At 34.0% G+C, this 18,047-nt stretch overlaps 2 protein-coding genes across 2 annotated transcripts; one reads left to right on the top strand and one right to left on the bottom strand.

Moving 5' to 3' along the window:
• The first annotated feature begins 181 nt into the window (after positions 1-181).
• LOC106665859 (proteasome subunit beta type-7) lies at positions 182-4,238 on the top strand. Its single transcript, XM_014392657.2, has 6 exons — positions 182-352; positions 2,918-3,097; positions 3,389-3,536; positions 3,594-3,761; positions 3,817-3,971; positions 4,029-4,238. Exons 1-6 carry the CDS (start codon positions 291-293, stop codon positions 4,150-4,152), a joined length of 837 nt encoding a protein of 278 aa, XP_014248143.1. The 5' UTR covers positions 182-290; the 3' UTR covers positions 4,153-4,238.
• Positions 4,239-6,136: 1,898 nt separating this feature from the next.
• Positions 6,137-17,990, bottom strand: LOC106665830 (protein O-mannosyltransferase 1). Its single transcript, XM_014392598.2, has 14 exons — positions 17,808-17,990; positions 11,810-11,982; positions 11,620-11,744; positions 11,377-11,553; positions 10,975-11,149; positions 10,649-10,898; positions 10,408-10,590; positions 9,965-10,132; positions 9,519-9,632; positions 9,108-9,261; positions 7,212-7,429; positions 7,025-7,151; positions 6,782-6,956; positions 6,137-6,715 (listed from the first exon to the last, which is right to left on the bottom strand). Exons 1-14 carry the CDS (start codon positions 17,973-17,975, stop codon positions 6,538-6,540), a joined length of 2,385 nt encoding a protein of 794 aa, XP_014248084.1. The 5' UTR covers positions 17,976-17,990; the 3' UTR covers positions 6,137-6,537.
• Between the last annotated feature and the right edge of the window lie 57 nt (positions 17,991-18,047).

Raw genomic sequence — 18,047 nt, forward strand, 5'->3', positions numbered from 1 at the left:
AAGATGTATACCAGTAATAAAATGAACTATTGGACAAAAAACATACTTGTCACTTAAATTATTAAAAAGGATAAATAAATAATTTTTTTTTATTAACAATTCCATCGTTGTGAGAATAAAAATTCGAATTTTTTTAAAATGATTTGCAATTTTGGGTTTCCAGTCAGCATTAATATGAAACCTCCTTAAAACAGGATTTTCTAGTTTACACTTCAGCATTACTAAGCCGAAACGGTTTTGGGTTTTCTCGATCCATTTGTAATTAATTAATTTCAAAGAAACGTTCTATTATGGCTGGGGTGTTGGCGTTGGAAAGGGCCCAACGAGGGTTTAATTTTGAAAACTGCCAAAGGTAAATTAAAATTTCCTATTATACATTGAGTTCGGTAAAATTGGCCACAGTTGTTTTTTCCCAACAAATACTTAAAATTGATTATCTGGTTTATGTTATTGACTGATTCTGACAACAATCATAAATGTACAACACACCTGTCTCTATGAAGACTCTAAACTTCATACAAGACCATGTTCAATCCATTGCATTTCCACCTACCTCCAGAGTGACTATATTCAAAGGTGGTGTTATGTTGTTATCCAGCTCTTGGTGAATAGATTCGCCAGAACAAATATTTTACTTCAGGGCTTCCCAAATTTTTTAGCCAGCGACCCCTATCACAGAACAAAATCTTTCGCATTCAAGTATTTAAAATTAGATACGTACAGTACAGGTAGTAAACTAAGGTTTTATAAATTAGCATTAGGTGATGGAGAGGGATATCAATATGGATAGGGATAAGCCATCAATAAAAGAGGCGGCCACAAGGCCTTCTGCACCTCGACCCGAGTAGATCTATTATGCTCCCATGTTTTTTATAACTCACTGGCCAGTTTCAGGTTGTTAATCAAACTCAACAGCCTTGCCAGCGGCTTGTTAGTCTAGGATCTTGCTTGCGTTTTTTCCTGTCCAAGTTGCAAAAACCTGCACCTGCATACTTTAAAAAAAAAACATAAAATGTCTCCTGCGGTCTCCTCTTCCTGCCAGTATCTGCACACCGTTTCTTCCGTCTGTCCTCCTGTCTGGTCATGTGCTTTCTTAAGTGGCAGTGCCCTGTCTGGAGTCCAGGAGGCCCTTCGGTGTATCTTTTCATGTGCCTCATGGTATTGTTCCACCAGGTTTGGAACTCATTAAGGATCCATTTTAAGATGTATTCCATTTTGAGGCAGGTTGCTAAGCCACAGTAGGGTTCAGGACCTAGAGAGTCCATGTTCGCTCCGAAGTGCCCAGGGACCCATGCCAAGGTCAGGTCATTAGCTTCACTGACTCCCGTCAAGGCCGTGCAATTCTTCGCCTTCACCTCGCATGAGGCTAGGGCCTTACTGCTGCCTGACTGTCAGAAAAGATGGCTATCTTCTGGGAATATATACCTAGCCTTTTTATTTCCTGGCGCAGTGTTCGATTGCTGTGATTTCACACTGGAAAACTGTTGCGTATTTTTCTAGGTTTATGATCACTTCGGTCTCTAGTCTCATCCTGAAGACTCCAGCCCATGCCCTTGTCAGTTTTGGAGCCGTCAATGTACCATTAGGAGTTTGCCTTTAGTGGTGTTCCTTTGGCCAATTCTTTCTGTTCTGGTAATCAACATGGAAAAAACATTTCTCAAAATTCATATTCACTTGAAAATAGATTGGTTGGCGTTGTCGAAATGGAAAGCGATTTGACAACCCATTACAGCATAGTATTGCAAACTGATGGTTAGTAATGCTCCAAGGACATATCCAAACTTCGAATGTGTTCACAATTTCATCAATCAAAATTGTGAAAAATCTAAGTATATTTATTTGTGACTTGATATAATTAAAAATTTGAACAGACTCATCCAAAACTTTCTTAAAAGAGGCTGGCATTTGTTCCATAGCTAAAGTATTGAAGCTAAAGCTAAGTGAAAAACACATTGACTGTTACTGCAAAAGAAAAACTTTCATTTTCAGTACTCATAGTTATTAGTTTTTTAATTTTATTCATTCATCTATTTTTGTAATTATTAATTTTTCTCGAAATTCACCACACAGACCCCCAGTTATGGTCGGCGTGGACCACAGTTTAAGAAAGAATCCCTGGGCTGGGAATATAATACAATTGTCTTTTTCTCCCCCATTCAACCTATTGGGTCATGCATGCCACCCACAATTATTTTATTAAAAGATTTGTGTTTTAGAAATAGGTAAATAACTGAATAGATTAATATTATAGATAAATGTCAGTGGACTATTCCAATTTTATAATATATTATTAATTTTATTGTAGATTATCTATATATAGTCAAACTTTTTTAATTTTTTTTTTTTTAACAACACCTGTTGGGAAAATTTGAAACCAAATTACTACTCAACAATGTCTTCACCTGCTAATTTGATTTTTATTCCTTGCAAAATACTAGCTAGTATAAAAAATAAATTAAAAAAAGGCAGAATCCATAATATCTTTTTAATTGCTTTAGTTTAGGTAGTTTGAAGATTTATATTGTTAGATTTCTTCTTCAGATCTGAGTGACTGTTTTTCTTGATATCTGAAATTTAGTCATTTTTCGATTGTCCATCATTGTACTTGTCATCTGGTCATGTATTCACCATCTCACCGTACCATTAAAAATGGTGAAAAAAAACACATGATAGTCCAAAATCTAAGGATAGGTAGACCAAAATGATTAGAAAAAACATTATATTTTTACAATAAAATCTCTGGGTTTTTTTATATGCTGTTAAATTCTTGGAGAAATGCAAGAAAACTGCACATTTGAGGAAAGTTTGAGTTAATTAAATAATGAATTATTTAAACACCAGATATCCAAAAAAAAAAATTCAATTGATATTATTTAAATTAACAATGGATTATGCTAAAGTTAAAAAAATAATTTAGGAACAGCAATCTGATTGAAAAGGGATATGTAACTCCCAAAGCGACTAAAACTGGAACAACCATTGTCGGTGCTATCTTCGCTGATGGTGTAGTCCTTGGTGCTGATACTAGAGCAACAGAAGACACTATTGTCGCCGATAAGAACTGCACTAAGATCCATTATCTTGCAAAGAACATGTAGTAAGTAATTTTTCCATTTTCATAATTTTGTAACATTTCAGCATTGGTGGGACTTGTTTGAACAGGTTTTAATTCAGACTGCTACACTTTCTGTTCATTTAGCCATTAATTTCCAATTCACCCAGCACAAGCCAAGAGGCTTTTGGGTGAATGCCATTGTTATATAATACAAATCTACTGTTCATAATATAATGTTGTATAAATACCATATCTGTAAAATTGTAAATTTTGTAAATTGACAAAAATAAAGAAAAAGAAAAAAAAAAGAAAAAGAAATTAATTGTTTTGCAGTTGTTGCGGAGCAGGAACTGCTGCTGATACTGAAATGACTACGCTCACAATCTCGTCTCAATTAGAACTCCACCATTTGATGACAGGAAGACTTGTCCCCGTTATCACTGCAAATACTTTGTTAAAACAATTACTTTTTAGATATCAAGTATGAGTCATGTTTAACTTTTATTTGAAGAAGAAAAAATGACGAGTTTCATTGCAGGGATATATTGGTGCTGCATTAGTATTAGGAGGTGTTGATAACGATGGACCACATCTCTATAGTATTCATCCTCACGGTTCAACTGACAAACTTCCTTTTACAAGCATGGGATCTGGTTCCCTCGCAGCCACTTCTGTACTTGAATCCCAGTGGCACCCGAATATGACAGTAGGTATAGATAATTCTATTGTTTGCCGAATTGCTCAATTGTTTCTCAATTCAGGAGGACGAATGCAAACAACTAGTAAGAAATGCTATTGTAGCTGGTATCTTCAATGATTTAGGATCAGGAAGTTTCTGCGATCTTTGTGTAATCAAGAAAGGAGGCGCTGTTGATTACATTAGACCTTACGATGTCGCAAACATAAAAGGACAAAGGTTATATTTGTTGTTTTAAATTAGTGCTTTAGAACTTATTCGATACGTCACTTTCAGGCAAGGGAATTATCGCTTTGCTCCTGGCACAACGGCCGTCCTTTCTCACAGAGTGATCCCGTTAGAAGTTGATAGTGAAGAAGTAAAAAGAGTTGTCCCAGAAGAAATGGACACATCTTCATAATTATGTTTTGATTCAACCAATTTTTGAGATACATTTTTGAGAAATAATATTTAATAAATAAAACAGTTACTTCTTTTTCAAAATGATTTTTTTCCACTTCCATTTTTTGTAATATATTGTTTTACTATGGGGACTATGGTAGCTGAGCTACCAGCTTACCAAGCTAGTGGTTCTGAGTTTGAATCCATGGATTTTTAATTGATAATAGAGTGAAAAACGTAGTGTTTGTCCCCGCATCCATGTCAGATAGCTTGACAGAATTACTGTTTAATTTTACTTATTGTTTTATTATTTTTGTTTTCAAATTTATTTAGGTTTATATTATTTTTATATTAAGATATCTGATTGATCATCTGATCTGATTGTAACAAAGGAAATTATAAATTGTATTAAAAAAAATTGTATTATCAGATAGGAAAAATTTGGAATGGTATTTTTTTGATAGAGATGTTATCTGTCATTATTTTGATATCTGTAACTACCCACCCATAGAAGAGAAAAAGTGAAGTTGAAAAAAATCTACTTCAATGCAAGAAATCAAAGCCAGAAAGCTTGGCCTTTGCAGGAAAAGGAAATATAGTTAATTTTTATTTCCACACAAATTTAACCAGCTCATTGCTGATATGACGCTTAAGGTGGGTCAGCCATCTAACAAAAGTGTAACAGCACAGGCTCAATATCATGACTCAATATTACAATTGGCCATTGAAGCATAACAGATCTACATAACACTGTGCAATACCATTATTCCAAATATGTGTACAAGCATGGAGTATAAAATGTGTAGTTGGAGGATAAAATTATTGATGCTGCAGCATACTTCATACATGGATTATTTGTAAAAAAGAAATGTCAAAGATGGTGGCATGCACAGTTAAAATTAAACCACTGTTACAAAGTCCTGTGCTAAGATAACCAAAAACTAACATGCTATGGAATTTTCTTAATTTTGATACTTATTTTTTGTATAGCAACTATAGGTGTATTGGGTGTGTTCTAAAGTCCACCTGGTGGTTCCTCACATGAAAAATGTAGTATGACAACGCAGAGGGATAAGAGTGATGGAGAATGGTCAGGTTAGGATATGGGCATTTACTGGGGCAGGGTCAAGGACAAGGAATGTACTGGTTATATGATTCTCCCTTGTGTGAACTATATCATCCCTACATTTAAGACAGAGTTGCTATTAAGTAAAGCAAATAGCCTGGATACCTCCAGTAGCTTTATTGCAGAGTTGACATGGCTTAGGTTACCTTTAAATCTAACTGCACCCACAACAGAACATGACTTATTGGGCCTACTTTTGGTAAATAAAATTGTTTGGGTTTTGCCTATGTTAGGTTTAATTTTCCAATTATTGACATATTTGGCCCTTGTGATATTTCTTCTTGTGGTCTGTGGGGTGATGAACTTGTAGTTTGATCAGTTTCGATCATCTTGGTCCAGGAAGAATATAAGAATGCTTGCTGAGTAAGTCTATCGGTCAGGCATTTTTTGGTTTTTAGCCATGATCAGTATAAAAGAGGTTACTTACAATATATATATACTTANATAAAAGCCTTTGCTTAAAATTTAAGGGTTCAGGATTATCTACTAACTGAAATTATCGTCTGAAATGTGATTCCTGAAATACCACGTGCTCAGAAACTTGATTCGTTTGTGCACTCTCCTCCATATAAGGGGAAGAATAGAATCTCTTATCTATGGACCAATATTTTAAAGAATTTTTTTTGATGTAGTCCATCCTAATTTTGAACTCCCATAATAAGTTGAATGGTAAGAAATACTAAGTATAAATATAAACGCAATGTTTATTTAAATAAATAATATAATAAAGATATTTTTGATGTAGAAAAAATATTTGTCTTATATGTACAATAATAATATTAGTTTAAAATGTATTTACATAATACAAAAATTACAAATTTACATTAACAGAGCAATAAAATTATGTATTGTCAAAATTGTCATTAGGACAAATAATATTTAAGAAAATATCTTTGTTTAAAATAATTTTGGGCTACAAGAATTCATTGCGCAAAATTTCAAACTATTAACATGTACATTATTTTGGAATTTATTAATGTTAAATTATAAAAAATTCAAAACAAAAGACCTGCTAAAATTTGACATTTATTTCATAAATGCTCGAAAATATATGATTTAATTTTTTCTTCTAAGAAGACAGATCAGTATGAATAAATAATATTTTTATCCTATCACATACTTTTGTGGACAAGTATTATGGCAGAAAACTATTAATTATAAAACAAATTGTACATGAAATTGAAAATTAAATCTAGCAGTCTTATTTTTTCTTTCCTTGTGGCAACACAAAATCCAATTACAATCAGACTTTTACAAAGATGTCGAGTATAAGTTAAATTATTCTTTGTGAACAATAAAATCCCAGGATTCGCTCCATCTTAACTTCAAGATATCATCGCCAGAAAGCGGGGTGGCACCGTAGCTTATGACAGAAAATATTTTGAAAACGATAACGACTCCAATAATCCATACCAGAATCGCAAATGTGAATAGAGCCTGAAGGAATCTCAAATGCCTGTCAAAATGTACAAAATTAACTTTCACGTCCTAATTCATAAGTTGAAATTATGAGAATAATTACCTCGTTAAAGAATGAATATGCTCAATGACTGCAGCTGTCAAAAGTATCTTGAAAAGAAAAGCTGGGAAATAATGGTGAAGGAACAGCGTCCTATCCACAAAAAAATATGGTATGTAATGGAAGAGGAATCCCATGAACAGTGTCTGTCCTATAAATTTATACTGTTCCCATTCAACTGCAAAATAGATGTTTAAAAAAAATAACAATAACTATTATTGAACAGAAATAATATAAATTGCTTACCAGGGCTTAAATCATAAATGAGCCTTCTACGCCTTAGCAAATAGAAAATTAAAATGAGCAAATAAATAACTAAACTCACAGTGCCAGAATACCAAATAAGTACATTACCAAGTAAGTGTACTTGGCCCTGAAATAGAAAAAAAAGGTAAAATTTGGTAAAAATTGTTTCAGCACTAGGATTGCATACATTGTGGTTAGAGCTGACCCAATATGCTATACCCCTTGTCATGAACAGCCATTCGACTGGGTCGCTGCTGTACATATGGCTTTGGAGATTTTCTTGCGTTGTAAACAGCATCTTATATTGGAGTTCTAAAAACTTTCTATAGAACGGGAGTTGGGTGGCAGTCATTGGAATCATTTCAGCGTTCATCATATCCCTCTCTCGTTCTTTCTCATCCTGGACTAATTTTTTTAAACTGTGTTATTGAGCCAACAATATTTGTGAAGTACAATAAGTTACATAGATAAGATAATACAAATGAAAAGGAAATAAAGACATTGAGTGGAAAAGTTATCCAGTGATAGCAGTCCTAAATCAGAAATCATCAATGATAGCAGGCTTTGAGGTCTTAAAAGATAAAAAAGGGAAAAGATCCGTGGGATTGGAGTTTAGCGTGGAATATTTTGCAGCTGAATTTTACAACTTCATTTAAAACGGGAACATTTTGGTCGTTATGGATGGTGTGATTGGAAACAACGAACAGGGCGTTGATGATGGAACTATGGATTTGTGTTTGTTGAGTCTGGATTCTGCATAAATTGGAAGGTTTCTAGTCTATATAGTTCCAGTCCATATGGGTTTCAGTATCGAGTTGTATATGAATATGTCAAGGGAGTTTAAACCTGTTGTCTAGTAGTCTTTTAAGTAATCGGTATTATCAGTTCAGTTCTATCCCTCTTAAATTGTGTATGGAGATTCTAGGGAAGTGTTGTTTAGATACAGGTAGCGGTTGACGTTTTTAATGGAAAGGGAATTATGTTATAATAGTTTGGAGGTAAAGTGAACTTACAGAGGGTGAATGTTAGGGGGACTTGCAGTGTTTAGTTTGATTCGCCATTTTTTGAACCATCTTCAATGGAATATAGATGTATCAGGAGGGTCTGATGAGCTATGATGAGGTGAGAGAGAGCATTTGTTAAGATAGTGGTGTCAGTATGTAAAGGGATGTTAACAATATATACAGAGAACAGTAATAGGCTGAGGGTACTACCCTGAGGGACTCTGGCATCCTCCACCTTTTAAAAATTAAATTCTAATAGTTTAAAATAAAAGTCATTGTCTTGATTGCCATCTTGTTCATCCTGTCTGTTTCAGTATTTGATATAAAACCTGTATGAACAAGTTCAGGATGATCAAATGCAATCAAGCTGCAGGATCCATACATCACAGACCTCAACACATTTAACAATTAGAAAATACATCAGACGTCATGCAATAAAGAAAATTATAATTACATAAAATTGTTTATCTTATGATCGAGATCTACTTTTCATATAAAAATAACAAACAATTTTAAATTTAAGGGCGGGGTAAATTAAATGTAAAATTAAAATTATTACACACAAGCAGAACGGGAAAAGCATGCTTGTATGACAAAAACACAAATTTATCCGTTTTAATTCTTCACTAATCAATGTAAAAAGAAATTCTTTAACCGATAATTTTGTTTTCAGACTTTATAACAGACGGAGAACTTTTTCTCGTTTTTTTAATTTTTAATTTATTTTTTTTAATTAATTTATTTTTTTAAATAAGACAAAAGCACATCAAACACAACACAACTTTCAAATTATAATTGAATTCATTTTAATTACTCACCTATTTCAATTAAAATTTTGCCTTTTTCGCAAACTGTTGCAAGAAAGTTGAACAACAAATGAATTGCATGATATTATAATTAAACACTTAAATAAATATGTAAACAAACAAATTATGACAGAATAAACCAGCATCCGAAGTTATGTTAGCCTTATTTTTTAACTAGTAACAAAATTAAGTTGTACAAATTTTTTGTGTGTGCGATTAATCGATCGAGAAAATCTTACTCTTAGAGTTGAAAAATATAAGTTTTGCGCTTACACTTTGTGTATCTATGCTCTTCTACGTTCCAAACTGTGTTGTCCTGCACTGTCACTTTATCTGTTACCACTTCCATTTGGTTGAAACCCCAGTTTGGCAGCTGCTTTCCACTGTACTTGAGAGCCTGGCTGCTGTTGAAATGAATGAGTCGCACCTAGTAGTTAAAATTATTTGTGTATGTTTTTAGTGACCGGTTGTTCAATAATTTGTTAAAGTCATTAGGAGTAGTCATTTGATGAATTCAACAAAAAATTGTGAAAATGATTACTTACAATAAGCACCTTCGTACATGATACGTACAAATAAATTTGCATGTATTTTTTGCAAGAGTACAGACAATATGTGATTTTAGAATGATTGCTCTTGTATTAATTTTATCCATTATTAAAAAATAAAATAAAAAGTAAATACCTGAGATTGAATAGTATGCCACACATCACCTTCTTCCTCTCGATTCACAATTTCAACTTTCCATAAGTCCTGAGCTGGCATAGATACATTGTAGTCTATGTAACAACTGACTTCCTAGAAACAAATTATAATTAAGTTAAAAAATTTTAGTTTTAACTTTGTATATTATTAAATTCACTAATTTCGTGGTCCACTTGACCAATAATATATTACAATTAATTAAGGTTTTTTAGTTGAGATAAAAACGATGAAAAATGGCAAAAAGGAGGGAATATTCAAAAGGTGGGGTTGAGATGGGAAGTTAGTGTCCGAGTGGATCGAGGTCACGATAGCTCAAGTGGTAGAGCAGCGGCGTATCTAGCCGTTCGAGTCCCGCTCGTGCCATTGACTTTTTTACCTCAACTAAAAAACCTTAATTATTTGTATATTATGCTTTAAAAACACACTTGGTTGTGAGGTGACATAGGACCAGAGACATCATGGGAATTCAAAGACCTTCCAGTCATTCCGTGAACAAGTTGAATAATGTCACCGTGCTTTATCGCGTCAGGTGGTGTTGATACGACAAGATTAGCTTCGTTCGGCCTTGTTACAATCCACCAGTTGTTCAAATCCTGCAATAAAATAAGACATTAACAGAAGGGACCATGACGGCCAAGAGGTTTGGGCATCTGACTTATATTTGCCACACTAGCAGTTCCCATTGTTTTTTTTAATTGATCGAAATATGAAAAAAGTTTTACAAAATGGTTTGCAACCTTGTTCAAGTTAGATGTTAACTTTATGACAGGAATTACATTAGTAAAAGAAAAATACTTAAATTCTCATATCTCCAAAAGGCCAGATTAAAATGCAAACAAATATATTTTTATAAGACAACCAGCATTACCTTGAATGTGTAGCAGGTGACTTGTTGCTGATGAGAACTTCCTCTTTTGTCAGGATATCTTAAAGGATAAACAGCATTATGCGAATGGAGCCAGCAAGCTTTACCGTGTGTGTGTCTAAGAGTAATTTGTGATCCATGAGCAACTTCTAACGGTTGGCCTTTTGTTATAGAAGCCAGTCCACCCTTAAATGAGCCATATGTTAATAAAGTGTAAAGAATAAATAATAGTAATACGCTTTACCTCGAGGCTGGCTTGAAAAGCACTAGTCATTACAGAATCATGTGGACCGGCTTTGTACAAAAGGATTAGGTGGACATAAAACACAGAAACATAAACGACAGCGGGTATAATCAGGGAAAGAAGCCATCTGAATGCTCCTTGAAAAATCAAAATCCTGTCTGTCAAATCTTTTCTTGGTAGGAGCCTCCAGAAATCCATCCACATCAACGTCACACCCAAAGCGAGGGAAAAAAATCCGACGTATTTTACACTAAAACGACAGTTTAATGTATAATCTACTTTTTTTTCGTTAAACCAGAAAAATGAATTTATTTTCACTTCTGTACCAAAGAGCAAGAGAGAGACAAGTGAGGCATGTCGATAACCAGATCCAAAACATTGGATGTTTGAAGTTGTTTGTATACCTTCGGAACTTTAAAAATGAAAGCAAACCCAATAATGTCAATAATAGTAACATAGGTTCCATTAAAATAAATCTTGATTGAGTCAATAAAGCATTGTCTGAAACAAATATGCATAAAAATTAACTTTAAAAAAACCTTTGTGAACTTTCTGCTGATTTCTCACAAAAATCAAATAAGTCTTTTATAATAATAAATGTATTACTTGAACATTTTAATTACAGCCTTAAATTTTTCTTGCTTTTAAAAATCACATTTTTATTATTTTTAAAGAAATATTTTATTCAAGTCTTGAAATAATACAAGGAGGACAATCGATTGATTTACCAAAAAGCACTAGTAGAGCAGCAAGCATGGCTGTCCATTGCTGACATCTCAGTTCTAGCATTAAAAAGTACGATGTCGGCACTATCAAACTACCACATAGTGCGGGAAGAAATCTCAATGCAAATATAGGAACGGTTTCATCGTATGCTGTGCCGATTCGATCAAATCTGAACTTTCCTAAAAAGAAAATAAAAAATATTTATAGACTTTTCTACTTTTAAACTAATTGGTTTTTCAAGTTACCGTCGAAACCAGCGAATTGAGCGATCGAACTGATCAGCAATTTCCCCAAAGGAGGATGAAGATCAAAGAAGAACGTGTTCTTTATATAAAGCCCTATGTATTTGCCGTAATGAAGCTCATCAAATCTGAGGTTAAAGAATGTCTTAAAATTTACAATTCGAGAGAGATTAAAAAAAAAAAAAATGCTCACACTATGTGCCTAGGCTCGTCAAGCTTATAAAACCTGCTTACTGCAGCTAATCCAAATAAAAAAACAGCGACAACATCTAATTCGAGATTAATTAAAAACCTCTTCTTTGGAAAGGACGGTGCCCGTTCTGTGCTTGACACATCATTTGATACTCCTTGTGTCTCTCCATCCACCTTGAATTTTTTTTTTGCATTTTAACTTTTACAAATTAAAAATTACACTTAGATAATTGTGTGTAGGTGTAGATAAATTTTTTTAATTATTTATGCCAATTTTGATTCAAATGCAATTTTTTTATGGGGTCCCTGGTGACCAAAGTTTTCTTTGTAGAAATTATGAATGATGGAGTGAGTGCGGTGTTCAATCCTTTTTAAAAACATAGTTCCTACTCACAGTAAGAGTGTTACTGTGAGTAAAAAAAAAACTTACTGTGAGTAGGAACTATCTTTTTAAGAAGGATTGAAGTATTCTTTGTTCTTTCACTGCAATGGTAGCTTGTTCTTGCTAAAGCTGCCACTGCTCACTGCCTGTTCTTTCTGCTCAGGTCCTCCCCGAGCAACAACAATCTTACTGAGCCTGTGGGTGTACGCGATGCCATCAATCTAGCTCTGATTGTGGCCAAACCCTGAAAAGTGCACTATCCTTAAGGTAGTTTAGCAGTTTGCTTATTTTTCCAGACGTTAGGATTGCTTTTCCATTGTGACTGAACTGTTGGTTCTTCAGTAAAAAAAAATGTATAGGAACAATATTGTTCCCTTGAAACTCCTATTTGTTAATCTAGAACAAAATTCTTATTTAAAATCAGACCCTATCAATTTGGTTCTTTGGAATATAGTTGTAGGGTTATGCCAAAATGAACAACAGAGTAAAAGTTCCTGAACAATGTTCTAAGGAACATGATTGATGCCTGTTGGTACGTACAGAATAAAGATCAGGACCTGAGAATATAAGACCTAATTACTGAGGTCATATCATGCCAAAAAGCACAAATCTTGTCTCCAAGAACATCCAAACATCGAAGTGAGCCAGCCTACAACCCCTGTGACACGACTGAAGAGGACCAGCTCGATGAACTTGCTTCTTAGACTTCAGTTTGAACATTGGTTGAGATGGGAAGTTAGTGTCTGAGTAGATGGAAGTCACGATAGCTCAAGTGGTGAAGCAGCGGTGTATCTAGCCGAATGTCATGGGTTCGAATCCCGCTCGTGACATTGACTTTTTTTATCTCAACTAAAAACCTTAATTTGAAAGTTCTTAGTTGGTCAAGCAGACCACGAAAACTAGTGAATTTAATAAGTTAAATTGAAGCATATCTCACTAAAGTTCTCCATGGCCATTTCATTTGTTGCCAAGAATCAAATAGATTACACGACATTTGAAAAATGGCAAAAAGTAGGGAAAATTCAAAAGGTGGGGTTGAGATGGGAAGTTAGTGTCCGAGTGGATCGAAGTCTCGATAGCTCAAGTGATAGAGTAGCGGCATATCTAGCCGAAGATCATGGGTTCGAATCCCACTCGTGACACTGACTTTTTTATCTCAACTAAAAACCTTAATTAATTGAAAGTTATTAATTGGTACAGCAGACCATGAAAACTAGTGAAATTAATAGAACCCTAACCATCCCTCACCACTAAACTGGTCCATACTTGTGTAATATTATTGTCAATATTCAGGTTTGTGCGATAAAGTTGATACTGTTTAGATGTTATTGAAAGATTGTGCAATATATTGTGATATCAAAAAATTTGATAGGTATTGTGCAATATGGAAAATATTGTACTGCATGTAAACAGCATTGTGCAATAACACATTTTAAATATCTTTTATAGTCCAGTTTTAATAAATAAATTGATTACTAAAAAAATATATCGACACTTTTTTATAAACGTAAGTTCAATTCCATATGTATTAAGCAGTGTGTATGATTTTTAAGGAACGAGAAGAGAATAATTGGGTCCTCAGGCCTTCAAGAAGAAATATATTTTACCAATCTTCAAGGAGTTAAGAGGCAGTTATAAACCCAACTGGAGTTACTTAGGGAAAAAAAAGAGTAAAGAATTATATATTAAGTAATGGAATGGATACAAAGTGAAAGTGGATATGAAAAGAATAATAACAGTTAAATCTTGAGGTTTTCATGATGTAAATGGTTTTGTCTGTTTCTTAGATTTAAAAGATAATTATTTAGATTGATCCAAAGGCCTGCTTATTGCTTGTTGATCATTAATTATGCCTTTGTTTTTGTACAATCTGAGTCATACCATCAGGAAACATGGCATATGTAAAGTACTAACAGACGGATGTAATATGTGTTGTATGTACTTCGGTTGTAAGCAAGATTGACTGGTTTGAACCAAATGTTTGTAAATAAATAATGTGTGAAGTACCTTGGCTTGGCGCATTTGGAAGAAAAGGACATTTCATATTAAGAGTCGCTAGTATCAAGGTGTATGTTATTGTGGGTTTTTTGTACATGTCTACTTCAAATAGATTATCCATTATAGACAATTTTAAATCTAAAATGTTTAAATACTTTTATTTATTTATAATGCGAATTTTATGTTAGGGTATAAGGAATAAATTACCTAGAGAAATTTTGTTAAATCTTTTAGGGTTCCATTTTTATACTTAAAATATCGTCTACATAATATTTCCAAAATCGACGAGTTTAATTGAAACATCATTTAATTTGAATGGAGGTTTTTTGAAGTGGTCCATAAATGTTTCAATGGGTACCACATTGGTAATGCTGACATTTCAGAAAATTTATTGTAATCTGATTGAAAGCACAAAAGATCTACTACAGTCACACCATACCCGAGGATTAGCCAGTTAGGTCCAGGGTCTACAGTCGTAAACAGTTCTATTACCCTTGTACACAGGCTCTATCTAGGGTCTGCCATCTGTGGACTTGTAGAGGACCTTTACGAAGTGTACTCTACTGAAGCGAAAAAGAGGAAAATGATGGATTTCAGCGCTCAAAGAGAAGACTAAGCTTGATTTTTTCCTTTAGAATATGTACAAGAGTATTTTGTTTGATTTTGTAAATTTCATTACAGAGATGGACAACTAGTTAATGTACAATAAATTTCTTGATTCCAGGGTGCACTGGGTCGAGAGGAAAAATGTATGTAACATCTCTTAAGTAATGAGCAATGATGCACTTCGTAAGAATATTTCTTGCTTAAAATTAAAAAAATAAACAGGACAATTGTTGATTTAAAAAAAAAATTAATTAGGAAGGTCCATTTTTAGTTATAATTTGCGAAGACACATCATTTTATTATTAATTTGGATTCCGTACCTAGATTGAATTACAATTGAATGAATTATTAGATAAGCACATTCAGGCAAGTGCAGTTGCTTGTTTTGCTTCTGGCTTTTTGAGAGTAGAACCATTCTTTTTCACTAACTCTGTTTTTTTTCTCGTGTTTTTTTGGTAAATTTCATTACAGAGATGGACAACTAGTTAATGTAGAATAAATTCCTTGATTCCAGGGTGCACTGGGTCAAGAGGATAAATGTATTTAACATATCTTAAGTAATGAGGAATGATGCACTTGGTAAGAACATTTCTTGCATAAAATTAAAAAAATAAACAGGACAATTGTTGATTTAAAAAAAAAATTAATTAGGAAGGTCCATTTTTAGTTATAATTTGCAAAGACACTTATCATTTTATTATTTATTTCGATTCCTGTACCTAGATTGAATTACAATTGAATGAATTATTAGATAAGCACATTCAGGCAAGTGCAGTCGCTTGTTTTGCTTCTGGCTTTTTGGGAGTAGAACCATTCTTTTTCACTAACTCTGTTTTGTTTTTTTCTCTTGTGTTTTTTGGTAAATTTCATTACAGAGTTGGACAACTAGTTAATGTAGAATAAATTCCTTGATTCCAGGGTGCACTGGGTCGAGAGAAAAAATGTGTTTAACAGCTCTGAAGTAATGAACAATGATACACTTGGTAAGAATATTTCTTGTTTATGCATCAAATATTATACAAATAAAAAATTAAACAGGATGATTGTTGATTTTTTAAAATTAAATTAGAAATGTCCACTATTAGTGATAATTTGCAAAGACATTTATTTTATTACTTATTTGGATTCCTGATCCTATATTTAATTACAGTTTAATGAATTATTAGATAAGGATCTGTGATCGGTCAACGTTCGGGGAAGTGCAGTCGCTTTGTTTGCTTCTGCCCTTTTTGGCAGTAGAACCATTCTTTTTAACTAATTATGTGTGTTTTTTATTTGTTTCTTCCGTATTATACATAAAATTACAAATTAAGGGCATTTCTTACTTGACACCAAATCTTTGGATCAACACATTGGATGTTAGTTTATGTCCATTTATCTTCATATTAGGTAGCTGCAATTAGATATACTAAGTTCTTTTATGTTTGTATTAGCAAAACAAACTGCATGGTCAACTCTCTGATGTAAAGAATATGCACAGAGGCTAATAATGTTCAATTGGATCTATTTCGTAAATCAATTGTGTTCTGCGAAAAATATGTAAATTGTATAATGTACTTAAATTGGCTTGCCTTAAATAAACATATTATGATTATTAGTATTCATTCCTTCAATCGAATTGACTTTTATTTCCCATAAAATTCACAACAGTAATATTAAGCAAGAGGGTTTGTGAAGCTAAATGGATGACCAGTTTACTGCACAAAAGGAACAATTACTTGCCTTCTGCCAACCCTCTCATGATGATTCCAAGAAGAACAACCAGGAACATCTTTCCGGTTTTAGTACTTCTATTCTAGCTCTGTCTACTTTTAAACTCTGACATGGACTGAGACACCAAGTAAGACAATCTTTTCACTGGTCCTCATGTTCCCATGGAGTCCGAGAGTCCAGAAGGTCCACGTCAGTCTACTTCCCTTCTGTTTCAATATGTTTACTATACTTCTCGAGGCTCCCTTTTACTCCCATTAGATTTCAAAGCAATAAACACAATTAAATATGTATTAAGGTGGTTACAGACATGTGGTATTCGCTGAATGGCGATTGCTGCCATTGACATTTGCCAAGTCTCAAGATGCTCGTCTTCGCATACACTAAATAGCGTGGCTAACACAGGCGGGGTTTGTACTAGTTTGTGCGGAAATAGTGAATACTATCTGCCAAGTGCCATGTGGGTCTTCAATGTAATACCAATCATAATGGACAACAGTGAAACTGTCATGGCTTCAGCTGCGGTTACTGTTTTGTCTAGTGGCTACAAACTCAGTCACAGAAGCTGTTGCCCTATTTCACTTTCAATCCGTTTCCATGCATCAAAAAACTTGTTCTGATTTTTCTGTTTCAGAAGAGAGGCATTCCAAATTATTATTCAGCTTGGTACAGATCTAGGCTCTCCAAGACTGTTATGCTGGGCCAACCGACAGAAACAATGCTATGTTGTTGTGTTTCATTAACACATCAATACTAGTTAGGAATAGTTTACTATTGAAAAATAAATGTGCTCATTGATAAGTACAGTTGATTCTAGAATGTGTGGATGCTTTGAGTTCGGCTACTTCATGAATATTTGTTCACTTTTGAGGACAAGGAAACCGACAATGCCGAGCAAGGCGAGCACCGAATAATGTTGCTTGGCAAATAATCAAGCTCCTATCCCCACCTGTCGAGGGCAAACTTTGCTCCACACCTGGTGAATCCTGTAGTCTGGAGCCAACTTTAAATAATGGGAAAGAGTGGACTTGGAGGATAACCTGTTACGTCCTGAGGCCTTAATGATGTAAATAGTTTTGCCTATCCCCTGAGTTATAGTTTTGTTTTTAAGGATGCCATTGGATATTAATTATGCATTTGTTTTGGTATAAACTGGGTCATACCATCAGGAAAACATGGCATGGGGTGCCAAGGTTTGATGCATCAACACAAAATCATCAATAGTTTATGCCATTGATTAAGCGTTTTTGTTAGACTATAAACTCTCTTCTGTTGTGTAGTTAATTGAGTGTTCATGCTTTACCAGTTGCTGAAATTCCTCGAGGCACGTCGAACCATCATCCGACTCATCTGAATCCTTTGGACGCTTGCCATGTCTCACTGTGTTCTTGGTGTTTCCCGTCTGTTTTTCATGACCGTTATTCGAGGATTTTCCCCTTCTTTTCCGAACTTGGTTTATACTAGTTTCCATCGGTCACCATGCGAGGAAAATGGTCAGAAATGAAAAAGCCAAGTGAGGAAGTGGCACATAGGTCGGCCATTC

Source organism: Cimex lectularius, unplaced genomic scaffold (assembly GCF_000648675.2).
Source record: "Cimex lectularius strain Harlan isolate CLEC.00 unplaced genomic scaffold, Clec_2.1 scaffold238, whole genome shotgun sequence".
Classification (NCBI taxonomy): domain Eukaryota; kingdom Metazoa; phylum Arthropoda; class Insecta; order Hemiptera; family Cimicidae; genus Cimex; species Cimex lectularius.